Raw genomic sequence first — 14,859 nt, 5'->3', positions numbered from 1 at the left:
TTCATTATAGAAATTTTCAAACTTCAAGACGATTTGCAAAACTAACTTGAGATCTGCTAGAGAGATTGGGAAGGAAATGCCAATTTTCAGGAACGTTTTCAATGAAAGTCAGAACATTTGACGAACTATGAAAGGAAACGATCGACCTGGAGTCACAAATCAAAGTTTTACCAAAGCTACCGCGAGTTGGAATCGAACCGTGAGCACTCCGCTCGAAAGGATAATATTCTAACCACTAGTACACGCTACTGGTTGTATGGTTAATTAAAAAAAAAAACATAGTAAACCCGATGGAAGGTTCAAGCTCTTTTCAAACACGACTCTGGTGAAAGATGAATTAATTTTCGCGAGTCTTTTCACAACTCAAATCTCTTTCTAGAACATTCCATATACATATTTCAATCCCCGAATCACTTTTTGATGGAAAATTCTGTTTTTCTTCGACGCGCTCTATTCGTTCGAACTGTTTTACCTAATATTTTCAGTTCGTTATATTTGGTAGACGCGTTCAAACAAATGAAACGTGTTGCGGAAAATTTGCATTTTCCACTTGATATGTCAAAACGTCTCTTTTCATTCGGCGGAAATCGGTATGCAACTTTTCTGCACCGTCTATTCATTGAAATTGCCCTCGTATGCATGAAGCGCTATTCATACTGTACGAGTATTATTTTGATCGTCGCAACTTTATGAGTACTTTTCGCATAGTATAAAAGCAAACTTTGGTATTAAACATGGCAATAGTATGATATGGTTTATTATATATGCTGTTAACTGCTACTATTATGTTTTATAGGTTTGCTTTTACAAATGAAATTGAGATGATTAAAATAGGCTTGCTAGATGGCAAACTTCTTTCATGACTGTTCACTTTTTGTAAAAGTGTATGCTTCTAAAAGATTCATTCAATAATAAGAAACGTGTCTATCACGGAGTTTTATTCGAAAACTCGGCGACAGCCAATTAGAGTTGTTTTGAAAATTTACTTGACAAGCAATGATAAGATCTTCCATTCATTCCAATTTATATACATATATAAATTTTAAAATAGAATCGGTTTTCTTTGATTCGATCGTTAATTACAATCAGTATTGTCATGGCTTGGAAATTGTCAGATAATAATTTCAAAAATAATTTCTACCCTATTTTAACTAAGGTAGCATATCTTGTCTAATATATATATATATATATATATATATATATATATATATATATATATGTATTTTCCGGAACTCATCTATGTTTCTCAGTATATCAATATAAATGGCATCCTTTATAGCTTCATTCAGTGCTTAAAATAAATTAGTCACTTCATTCTTCGCATCCTTGGAAAGGAACAAAAGAAATATCCCTACAATGAGATTATTCAAGAATATTCATTATCTTATGAGGAAACTTTTACAGCAACATTCAGCCGGAGCATCCCCTATTACAAAATTCATTCACGGACGAACTATTTTTTTGGTTTCTTATTGTTTTGACGCATCGCAACTTCAATCTCATTATTGTTTCATTTGCATTTCATTCGGTGGTCGTGCATCCCAAGTTTTTAAATCTCATGTTTTGCATTTATCACCTGGTTAAGTCGCAAGACTCACTCTATTTAAAAGCATCACTGACAGGGACGCACTGCTTCATGGAGGATAATGGAATCGCAGGAGGTAACATGTATTCTCACCACATCTACAAAAGTCAAAGTCTTCCGCAAAAGTCTATTTTATAATATCCTAATTCCATATTCGAGCTCATTACTAAAATCACTAACATATAATATATGTGACACAAGCACCGTTCTCTTTACTATGTATATCTATAATGTTTTTGTGGATGTTGTGGAGATTTTTGTTACTTAAAAAAATGCGAACATCAACAATGTGCATGTAGGCATCATCAGGTTACAAATAGATCAAATTATTGATACATCAAAAAATTATTGGTAAAAAATATGCAATAAAAAATCCGCATGCGGCTGGTCTACAAATTATCTTTGTTTAGAAATTATTATGTGTTCGAAAAGTTCGCGTAATTTTTCTTGATTATTAATTAGGCCAAAGTATCCATTATTTTAAAAGTTGTTTCACACATCTTAAACATAGAGCATCAATTCGTTATTACATACTTTCATAGTTTTAGCTTGTCCGTGCAAAGTATCCACTTAATATGATCTTTATATTGGAATGGGATGCAATTAGTTTTATGCATTGCATAGTTTATATATGTATTTGTCAGCAGTCACATTATTCGGTGATTGCTTTTATTTCGCAACATTATTCAAAGTTCGATTTTTCATTGTTTTTATTTTATTATATTTATAACTTACATACCAAAAGTACTCTATATCATCCAGATAATATTTGTTGTATGTGTTCTATGAGACTTATGTAATTCATTTTAATACTTGCAATCATCCGATTCGATTCAATTGGATTCTATTTACAAATCATTGCCATGCAGCATAGAAAATAAATTCAGCTTTCAGTAATGGGAAAAAGTGAGAGGATGTGAGTAATGACTTGCGTCACAAGGGTGGTATAATATAATATGCAAAATGTTTTAAAATTAATCGAAAAACTTTTTCTATATTAAGTTAAACATATTGTTAATTCAATTATAAAATAAATCGCTCTTTTATCTTTTATTTCATAAAAATTTAATTTACTTTGAAGTTGTTTTGAGATTGGAAAAAATTTAATATTAAATTTTTCAATTGAAGTTTTCCTCACAATTTTTTCCATATTTAAATGTAGGCTTAAGTTTATCAATGTCGTTTTGTGTCAAGTCGTAGAAATGCTTATAATACACATTCACCTTCTGCTATGCTAAATTTTAAGACTATGTATTGTTTTCACAGCTCTGGAATAGAAAATAACCCAACCGTTTTTTACCGGTTAATGCCTGGTTCAACCGCTCAAACGAATAAATTTCATACATTTTATTTACAACAAAGAGCGGATAACGGGTTCACATGGGCAGACATAAAAGTCAACCATCCACTTGACTATGAAAGTATAAAAGAATACAATTTGACCATTCGAGTAGAGGTAATAAAGAGAAAATTCATAACATTTAATACAATTTAAATTTGAACTAAAAACAAACGAGAAAAACTTCCTTAGCAACAGATTGTTTAAGTGTAATTTTTTTTCATACACATTTTCAATAGAACAATGGAGCACAACAACTCGCTTCTGAAGCCACCGTTTATATTATGCTGGAAGATGTCAACGATGAGATTCCTCTGTTTACCGAACGAGAGCAAGAAACAGTGCTAGAAGGTGAACCAATCGGCACAAAGGTGACCCAAGTGAACGCTATTGACAAGGATGGAACGTTTCCTAACAATCAGGTATGCAATTGTTCATTCAACCAAAGCCAGTCTATTCTACATATAATCGTTAACGTTTACTAACGAAAATTCATCATATTTAGGTGTACTACTATGTAGTAGACTCTCCGCGAAACGAAGGCAAGGATTTCTTCGAGATAAATCTTCAAACCGGCGAAGTCTTCACCAAGATCGTCTTCGACAGAGAAAAGCAAGGAGCCTACGCGTTAGAAGTGGAAGCCAGAGATGGAGCACCTTCAGCCCGACCCAATTCAAACTCGCAACCAAACTCAGGTACGTGTTGTTTAATCGAATTCCAATAAATAGATTTACGCATTTGCCTTGGGCGAACTTTAACACCTTGCTCAACGCCTATAACAATATATCTTCGGGCAATGTTTGATTTTCTTTGTATACGAGAGTGTACATATAGGTATGTAGATACGTTTCGCAGTGATATCTCTCTGTTCTGTATGCAAAAAGCGAGTGATATATAATCTGCTATGAAAACAGTACTTTGAGTGCCTACCCTCCGAAATCCCGCTACGAAGTCTGCCCCGAGAGCCTTACTTTGCTCGTAAAAGAAATGAATACACACGAAAACTGTTCAAAGCATAATTGAACTCATTTGTTAGTTTGTTATTCTCCTTTGTAGAATGTCTTTCCGTCTTGGGTTTACTTTATTACTTATTTAATATATGCGTGCGTACATACACCCATACACACACTCGTGAAAATATTGTTCGCGAGTCACTAAAGATACAATCGTAAATTTGAACAAATACAGGATACAGTTAAGAGTGTAATATATGAGGGATGTATGTAGATCGGAACATTCTGACAATTTGGCGCAAAGTTTCACCTTCTCGACGGATTTAAATTCAGTCCTTTCCCCTCCTACTGTGGCGTGAAAGATATACGGGAATACTTCGACTGAATCTGTGACTCTTTTCACCGGTGTTATAAAAACAAAAAAATGCACTATACAAATGATCTATGTATACGTAGGCACATATTTTATTTCTGCTATTTAAACATTAAATAATATTAAGTGTGTGTATATTCTTTTGCTATGAAAAATCGGGACTGCCACAATTTCATTAGCATTTTTCCAATTTATGATTTCATTATATAATAAATTTGAAAAATATGTGTTCTGTTGTATAATACATACAATATCCATTGTTATGTTTTCTGCTTGAATATGTTTATAAATTTGATACGAAAATATCAATAGTACAATTATATAATAATAATTGAAGTCGAAAGGTCCAGGATAATCCCTGGCGCTTTTAAATGTGTTTTTCGAAAAGTGAACGTTGCCAGTATGTATGTAGTAAATAAATAGGTTTTTTATCAATTCGTCACAGTTTCAGCGTAAAAATACTAGTTTTGATATTCCGGAAACGGCCTTTGATATTAAATTTCACTTTGCCCAAATCGCTCCCGGAAAATGATAGGAATTTACTTTTTGAAGCACTTTTATAAGTCGATTTTTGTGCGAAATACATTTTTTTATCATTATTCGAAAAAAAACTCGGGAAAGTTTCTTGTAATTTTGGACGATAGCCTCTTTTTAGAGGAAATTCCTGCCAAAATTTTTCGTACCCACAAAGAGTACTTTTACATCATTAACCTGAATACTTGTTGTTGACTTAAAAACGGCGTTTTTTTTTAAATATATGTTTATACATACGTTTTTAAAGCTTCAATTTGTTGCTTAAGCATTGAACATTTTACAATTCACTCTCCGTATTTTCTTTTTAAATTGAAAATAAAAAAAAATATGTATACCAGTTTGGTCTCGATCCGTCCAAATATTGTTCATCAAAAACACTTTTTAAATTATACAACTTTGAATATTTCATCTTTTGTCACTAATCTATTAGAAAAGCACAACATATTCACACTACTACAATATTATTTCAAGATAATCAGCGAGGCGTAAATGCATCGAAAATTGATTGCAACATTGCGCGTCTAGATACAAGATCGTCAAGTCAAAGAAAACCATACATACATACATACATATGTACATATATTAAAATATAAGATACCATTTATCAGCCCGGCAACTTAAAAGAATGCTCCTCTCTAAAATAACTCGCACGACAGATTCGGTTTTCAAATGGGTTGCCAGTAACAAAAATAAATATTGACCCCAACAACCTAATCTTAAATGAATAGGGCCAACCGTAACTCAACCTAACTTTACCTAAACCTTCAATAAATAAGTGTTGGCTGCTGAGATATTACGATTACCCAGTGAAAATGTAACTGGTTATGATATGATTTAGCCAGCAGCATAGCTCGGTCGTTAAGCTTCTGCTTAACACCGAGAGGCGCCGGGTTCGATCCCATGAGCTGACCTCGATTGGAAAATAATTTTTCTGAGTACATCTGTAGTGCTGCTGGTCAGACTTGGATATTTGTGACTCCAGGTCGATCGTTTCCTATCAAATTTTGCCGATTTTCTCTGATTTCATTGTTGAAACGGTTCCCGTTTATAATTTGGCTAAAAATGTCACCACTATTTGTATGATTAATGTACAATAAAATGTATGTACAATTCAATAGATGTCTCGTTAATTTGTGAGTTTTTCAGTGTCTCGTAATTCAACGACTTGTAATAAAAAATGCTGCATTGTAATTGTAATTTGTAATTTAGCCAGGAAGGCGTTCTGGGGTTTACCTGTAAGGCATTTCTGGTATATATGTATGTAAAAAAAAATTCACCGAAACGTCAAACTTTATTTTTGTTACTGGCAACCCGTTTGACGTTTGATTTGCCGGGCGAACGCCGATTCTGTCGTGCGAGCTATTTCAGAGATGTTAATTTGACATTAAATGTCGTTGTGATATTTGTCGTGTAATTTATTTTACAGCCGTGCCAAAAATATTATCCCAAAATACATACATACATATGTATATGTAGAATGAAGTGTGGCGCTTCCACATTCCGAAACCGCGGAAAATGTAATAGTAATAATCAAACGCGAATAGATTTATTTACATGCGCGGAAGTTCCTTCGGGCCGCGTCGATGATTTGTAAACGTTGAAAGCGATAGGTTAAAGTACATTAAATTTTGCATCGCCCCCGCCCCCTGTATTGTTATTACCTTGAATTGTGTACCCAATCATGCTGAAACTGCGCTGTTAATCAAATTTATTTGTATGGGGGGGGTGCTGGGGCTAACGGGCCCGACCGCAATCGAATTTACATTTTCGCTTAGCGCCCCCAGCCCCGGTCGCCCGCCAACCCTTCGGCCCTGCAAAACGTGTCCCAGGACGCGAGTCATCCCCGCGCCCAAATCAAGACGCTCTTTCGGGGGTACAGTCGTTATCCCCCTTCGAGACGTTTATTGGTCGGGATGCTGGCGTTTTCTCGACGAATCAATATCGAACGTCCTCGCTTCCTCGCTTTATACACCGCACTGTGTAGTGTACATAGTAAATGATCGAATTGACGACACTGCGGGTGTGTGTGTGTGTGTGTGTGTGTGTGTGTGTGTGTGTGTATGTTGGTTAATCATCAGTCCATGAGAGGTGTCATCTACCGTCTCTTGACGAGTGCTGTTGATGTATTTTTCTGATATTTCACTTGATTCAGGAAGCGTGCTCGTGTCAAACACTTGTAATATTGCCATAGTTGTCTTGGTGGAGGCTTTTACGTCCGGTTCGTCTTTTTTATTGTTATTTATTTTTATTGTAATTATTATTATTTTTAATAATAATGAAATAATTAACAATAAATAAATAAATAACAATAACAATAACGGGTAACCCCAATGCGCCTGGCTTCTGGTCAGAAACATTGTACATTTGATACAAGTATAATTATACAAAGTAAATACATATCAATTAACATCCACAGAGACATCTATGGTCAAATTTGTAAATTTGCGGCGTTTTATACAATTCAGCGAAATTCGAGATTGAAAATAGTGAACCATTTTTTGTGGGTTAAAGGATCTTGATCGCATAAGTCTGCTTATGACCAAAAATTGACGTTGTGACGATGCTTTTTTACTCTCTTGCTTTGTACGGCATTGGAGAGGTATATTGCTATTTTAGAGGCACCAAGCCACCGCCGAAGTTTACTTATGACCAAACTTGTACGTATTTATTATATACTAGCTGTATTACCCGGCTTCGCTCAGTATTTGTAATATAAACCGCTTAAACATGACTAATCTAATAGTAAACATTTTATTAAATTTATTTGAATAGTTTTATTTTATATAAATTTATTTGAATACTCGTTTGTTTTTTTTATTAAATTGACTGTCACGAACAAACAAACATATGTAGTAAGTCTTTTATAAATAATTATATCTATATCAGAATCCGGTGCTTGCGCCCCCTAGGGCTTCGCCCCCGGCGTCTGCGTCCCTTAGGGCTTTGCCTCCGGCGCGAAGGCGGCTTCGCCCTCGGCGCCTTTGCCTCCGGGGACTTCGAATCCTTTGAATCGAAAAAAAATCGAATTATTTGTTCGATGACATCACGGATTTACGATCCAACGAACGAAGGTTACATACAAAGTTTTTACAGTTGAAGTGTAAATATCTTCCAGTTTTAATGCATTTTGTTGGAATATATTCCGTCTAACCATTTGACGAATTACATTCCAACTAGTCAAAATATATTACAACTGAAAATACACTTCGACTATAACATACATATGTATGTATGTATTTACATATACCCATATGTATACACTTGAAATTATATTCAATCAGTCAGTGGTCAGGGCAGATAGTCAATTTGTTAGGAGCCGTTTCAACAATTAAATTGGCAAAATTTGATGAAAAAAAAAACGATTGATCACCAATATCAAAATCTGACAACAGCACCGCAACAGTAGTTTCAAATCATACAATGTATGGTTCTTTTCGATCGAGATCTAGCGGTCTTTTCAGTCGCTAGCAACATACAAAATGGTATGAATGAAAAGATGGAATGGATTCTTGATGCTTCCGATTTTACATGTAGTCGTTTCAACGGTTGTCGTCGGATGAAATCGCCAAACTCTGCTGACCAAGTTTCTGGATTTTATTGATTGAGACGATCTGGGTTTGGGTTTTTAATCGCTCAATCGAGTCATCGATAAAACTGAATACATTGTTTTTGGATCTACATACATCTCCTCGGATTCTCATTGTCTACTCATTAACTTCTCATTATTATATCCTTGACTCTTGTAGCTTTAAGAGTGATATACATATGTCGGAATTGAAGGTGAGAGATTTCTTAGTTATTATAATAATAACACTGTTCGACAAATGACGACTTTTTTTTTGGTTCAAAGACGAGATATGACTTTTCTTATAGATCTATGCCCAGTGAACACGAATCTGGTAATTAAAAATGTTGATTGGCTCGAGATTCGGAGATATACATATGTACATATGTATGTGTTTTTTAAATCGCACGATTTTTCTATATCTTGGTGTTGTTCGGTTGATGTCTCAAAATCTGTCAATTTCCTGTTCAAAACGAATATTGGAATCTGTAGTCGGGTATTTTATCTTTCATTTGTAGTAATTTTTAGCTTTAAAATCTCTCTAAGTAGTCGTCCAGTTCAAATCAAAAGTCAAAATTACGTATTTTTATTTGGGATTTTTTCCCACTGTTAATACTATTTTATGTTGAGTATTTTCTATTGAAAGATATTTATTGGGATAGTTTTTTGTCCACACTATTTTTTATTTTCGTTTGAAAGGGTTAATTGGAAGTGTGAATTTGGTATTGAACTTAGTGGACTTATATTTTGGTAACTTAAATTTGGATAGCTCTGATTTAATTCTGCCCGTTGTTTGGTCTTCGTTTCGTTCTTGAGCATCCTTTTGGGTACAGTTTGAACATTTCGTTCGCCCATAGAACGTTTTCCCTAGTATTCGACAACTTGTTGCTTTTAAATGTAAAAGTATTATATACATATGTACATATGTATGGATCTCAAAGAATGCTTGTCTGGAGGATTATTATATATGTATTATACATTAATTGGTTTGAATTCATTTAATCGTTATAATCAAGTAACACTTTAGCATATTCACCCTCCCCCCCCCCGCTACATATATACATATGTATTCGCAATTTTCAGCATGCGTTCCTCTTTCGAGCCCTTCTTGTTATTTCATGCATACATCTTTTCATGTTCACCGCGTAGAATTAATTGGTCTGTGTGTGTGTGTGTGTGCTATATGTCACTTGATATTTTCACTCGTACGTACCATCTGTGGTTATGCATATCACTTGTGTGTTTTTCTTTTGATCCCAACCCTACTTGTCGCGTTTCGTGCATACATTTTTAATGGGAAATTTCTAGTTTGGAACATTTAAAGGATGTTTGTAGACGGTATTAAAAAAAAGTAGCTCGAAATTTAAAAAGAAAATCAACACATGTATTTTCGATCGGCACAAATTTGGGCAAAGTAAAGTTGGACATTTACGTACATAAAATGTAGGGAATTGTCTGCAGACAAATTGGCACACCAGTTTAACAATTTATCATTCGTAGCGGTTTGTCATTGACCTGCTAAATATGTATGTATGTACATATATCTTCACTTGTTTGCCAACAGATTTTTGTACAATACAATTGATTTGTTGGTTGTACATATGTATGTACATACATAGTTACAATATATGTATGTACATATGTATGCTCGTTGTTGTATTTTAAATACTCTACATCTAATATATAATTTCGAAAGAGACTAATATACATATAATATAATTTCATCGCCCAGTGTTGGAAATTTTTATTTTATTTTATTTTTACATAGATATATGTATACTTGCATGAAATTAACAATTAATTAATTAATGAATCGTATGGGTAATCGTAATATCTTAGCAGCCAACACTTATTTATCTAACGGTTAGGCTAGGTTAGGTTAAGTTAGGGTTAGCCCTATTCATTTAAGATTGGGTTGTTGTTAGGGTCGGCAAATCAAACGTCAAACGGGTTGCCAGTAATAAAAATAAAATTTCACGTTTCAATGAAATCATAACCAGTTACATTTTGACCGGGTAATCATAATATCTTAGCAGCCAACACTTATTTATTAAAGGGTCAGGTTAAGTTAGAGTTGGCCCTATTCATCTGAGGCAAGGACGTTTGGGTCGGTGTTTATTTTTATTTTTGTAATAGGGGTACCATTTTGATAACTGGGTTCCCGGAAAAATGCACTAAATTGCACTGAATAGTGGCGCAGTTTCGAGATGTCCTAATTTTCAAAGGCGCCCAAAAATAACTCACCCAATAGAATTCTACAAAAAACGGTTAGCACCCTCGGATAACACATAAGTATGTACTCCTTTCTATAGAATTCTATTGCGTTAGTTCTTCCTTGAGCATCTTTGAAAGTTTGGACGTCTCTAGAGCAGTGGTTCTCAAGTGCGGCTACTAGTGGATTTTACTGCGACCACCAGCGACTTAATAGTAAATAATACTAATATTTAAAAAAAAAAAATATATTTTAAAAACTACAAAAAAGTAACTTAACAATAATATTATAGAATTATAGATTATATAGATTATAGTTCATCATTGACAAACTAAAATTATAGCGAAAAGCCTTGTGACAGAAGTTGAAAATGACAATTTTTAAATTTTATCTTCTGTTAGTGATTTCATAGATAAGATGACAGAAACAACTTCAAAATTAAAATTAAAATAATAGAGTGTCTTAAATCTCTGAATCTGGAACTTGATAAAAGGTTCGAAGAATTTAATATTTTTAAAACTGTTTCTTTTGTATCTTCCCCTTTTATTATGATGACAAATGAAAATTTCATAGTACAACAAAATAGATTAAAATCATTTTCAGTATTGAGATTAATCAACTGGGCTAACGTAAAATATGCATTATTATATATTAGTCATGATCAAGTACTTGATAACCATTTTAATAATATTTCGGTTCAAAAATTTTGGTCGGAAATATACGTTGACAATGAAACAAACCAATATAAAGATTTGGCAACAATTGCAAAGATCATTCAGTGTAATGCACTTTATTAAAAACAAATTTAGAAACGAGCTGACAGACGCAAACTTAGAAGCAGCAATGCGGCTTGCATTGGAAGAAAGGAGTATTGAGCGATTTCCATTTGCATTATTATTAAATAAAAAGATACCAAAAATTTCTTTTAGTTTATGAATAAATTGATCCACTTTTTTTGTAACTTAAATTTATTTGATTAAATTTGGTGCGGCCACCAGACACTTCCATGGGACCACTATTATCACCTGTGTGCGGCCACGGTAAAATTTCGATATTCACGGTACAACTATCTCGAGTGCATTTTTCATATTCTCGAGTCACCTGATAAATGGTACCCTTATTAAATTGTTTTAAAATGACAATTGAAATAATAATATTATATTCGGGAGTACGGTACATATATGTGTATGTAATTATCGTCACGAAGTTTATAATGATGAAACCGAGTGGAAGAAGTTAAAATGGGTAGGGGGAGGGGGGGGGGGGGCAGAGTTGACAAAACATCTACGTGCGAGGTGAATGTATAAACATTGTATATCGTATATCATAATGAGAAGACTGGTTGTTGTTTTTGAATGTACATACATATACGGCTATTGAGCGCGAGGCGAGAGTGGCGCCCCCTGGCGTGGGGTTGGCTCGCCGAGCAACAATGTCGCTCATTACCGCCCCGCTAAAAACTTTATGAATGCAATGAACTTTTACGTGCAAAGAAAGTTAAAACCGCGTTTTGCGACGTATTAAAACGCGAGCGCACTCGCAAATTGCATCCGTACAAATTGCGAGTCAAACGAGCAATTCCATTTAATTATGTCTCGCTTGCCACTCGCCCTCGCCCTTCTTCTTATTTCTATTTATTTATTTATGGCAATAAGGATCACATTTTCGCAATGACAGATGTTTTTGAACTAATTTCAGTTTAATTAATGATAATTTTCAACGTTGTAAAATTGCAAATTCGGTCGACTAATTACACCGATAAATTGGCGGAGTGTGTTTGTATGTAGAAGGTGCGCTTTTGTCGAAAGTTGGTGCAGTGATTAGGATAATGCATGCAGTTGCAACAAACGCAGGTGAAAATATTGTACATACTACATATTTTTAGATTTAATCTTCTCGAACGTTCATCCGGTGGTTTTCCGTCATCTTTTTGAAAAATAGCCCAGACGTTTTGCGCAGTAATAAATCAACTTCACGGGCTATTCGCACTATGATACGCATTTGCTGTTTTATTTTTCGCGATTGCAATTTTCTTTCAACGCCCTCGCTCAATGCAAAATGGATTTTGATATGAGAAATTTAAATTAAGCGTGTTTTTCTCGCTTGCGACGTTTTCACGTTTGCGGGATTTCTATGTATTTAAATGTAATATTTCTCCCCTTTGCGAATTCGTCGTCGATTTTTCCACGAAAAAGTCTTTAATGTGAAAAGTTTCACGTGTACGTTTATACGAGTTTATTTTTATATAGTATTCCGTGCTTTTTTTTCATTCGCGAAAAATATTTTTCATTTTCGACAGTGTTTTGGAAATTCCTTTTTTCGTTCGAATGATTCTTGATTGGTCTCCTTGTGTACTTATTATTATATACATATATATATTTTTTCGATAATGCAATATAAACACGCGCCGACAGAGTGGTTTCAGAAACCTCTGAAATTTTTATTTTATATAGAAACGTATTTTCGTCGCCTAATTTTAGCGAAAATGGAGACGCATTCAAGGCAACGTATTGTTTAATTTTCATGAAAGCACTCAATTTCAGTTTTTTCGTGTAAATTTATTGAGTGCGTTTCGAATTAGTGTATTTATCAAATTAAGCCTGTACACAATTTTTTTATAGCTCAAAATCATAAGTAAATATATATATATATATATATATATATATATATATATATATATATATATATATATATATATATATATATATATATAATAAAACAGTCAATATAATAAAATTAATAAATAGGAAGTTATACATACATATATGTGATACTTTCTCTAATAGAAGTATACCTATTCTTTTGCTGACTGATATACCTATTCTTTTGCTGGTGAGTCGTATAATATCATCAAATTTGCCTTCTGATGTACATAATTAAACATTTATTTATTTAAATTTTGACCATTGTTGCATTACAGGAGACCCTAATGCGCCATAATGGTCGATTAAATACAGAGAGATGAGAAAAATAAAAATAAATTTATACATAATCATAAAAAAACTAAATAATTATAATAATAGCAGACAAACTAAAAATTTCCTGTTCAAAATGAATATTGGAATAAGTCGGGTATTTTATCTCCCATTTGTAGTACTTTTCAGCTTTCAAAACTCTCTAAGTAGTCGTCCAGTTCAAATCAAAAGTCAAAAGTACGTATTTTCACTTGGGATTTTTTCCCACTGTTAATACTATTTTTTATTGAGTTTTTTCTATTGAAACATGTTTATTGAGATAGTGTTCTGACCACACTATTTTTTGCTTTCGTTTAAAAGGGTTAATTGGAAGTGTGCTGAACTTTAAATCGGTAAAATTGCGAGCAAAAAGCTAGTACTAGTATTTACTCGTATTCACACGAATCTGAATTGAATTAGTAGGGATAATACATACATATATGTATATTAAATTATCTTTTTTTGAGAATTAAATAAAATTCCACTTAGAAAAATCATATTTCGGCTATTCTTGTGGATTAATAACAAAAATTCGTTTATTTTATCGAGGTAAGTCAGTTTTCAATAGAATTTTTGTTAAAATTATTTCAAGCACTCAAGAATTGAAAGGACCCAGTTCGTCGTGCTCGGCAAATAATATTTAATATTGCGACGGGAGAAAAGGACAACTTAGTAAGAAATCCCGTGACATGTGTCCTTAAGATCGACAAAGGGACGCTCACTCGACCAATTTGCTACCGTCTCCGGGATTCGGGAGTATTTGTTCGGGTCCCCAGCAGGCATGACGGGCTTAAATCGAATATTTAGAGCATGAATTTCCTAGCACGGACAAACACACGACCGTTTAATTGATCGTACGTATAAAAAATCTCACCGGCTCCGTTTTGCGTTGCGTAATTTCTGACGCGTTATTACATTTTTGTTGCAATTTAACCTATCGTGATTTTATGGTGTAATAAATTAACGCGCGTGTGCATTTACGGCGGTGAATGTGTTAACGAGTTTATATTGTGCAATTAGAGACGCGGAATGGGGGCGGGACCGCAATCTAATTTGGAAAGCTGCCGGAAACCATCCTCCATTTCCTCTCCCCGCAGAGGAAAATCTGGGAAAACTCGCACTACAGTGGTGGCACTCACGTTTCTTTCCCATTAGGATGCGTCATAATCTTGTGCATGTGCAATTGCGAACGAGTCTTAATTTTCCAACGTATACCCCCGTCCTTTGATATGTAGACTTGTCCCTATAGAATATTTTAAGTACGGCTTTACGACATAAAAAATACTGATTTTTTTTCCGATGCGCACTGGTGAATTGATGTATTGTGAACATAATTTTATTACT

The 14,859-nt window shown here is 33.9% G+C and overlaps 1 protein-coding gene across 1 annotated transcript in view; it reads left to right on the top strand.

Annotated features, from left to right (window-relative positions):
• Positions 1-14,859, top strand: part of CadN (neural cadherin) — a 527,291-nt gene that overhangs the window by 144,769 nt on the left and 367,663 nt on the right. The window contains exons 10-12 of the mRNA XM_077429937.1: positions 2,852-3,041; positions 3,164-3,346; positions 3,430-3,619. Coding sequence (XP_077286063.1) covers positions 2,852-3,041; positions 3,164-3,346; positions 3,430-3,619 — 563 coding nt within the window. The remainder of the gene's footprint in view (positions 1-2,851; positions 3,042-3,163; positions 3,347-3,429; positions 3,620-14,859) is intronic.

Source organism: Arctopsyche grandis, chromosome 4, assembly GCF_051622035.1.
Source record: "Arctopsyche grandis isolate Sample6627 chromosome 4, ASM5162203v2, whole genome shotgun sequence".
Classification (NCBI taxonomy): Eukaryota; Metazoa; Arthropoda; class Insecta; order Trichoptera; family Hydropsychidae; genus Arctopsyche; species Arctopsyche grandis.
Note: the sequence above shows the minus strand (reverse complement) of the source record. Positions and strands in the feature narration are given on the sequence as shown.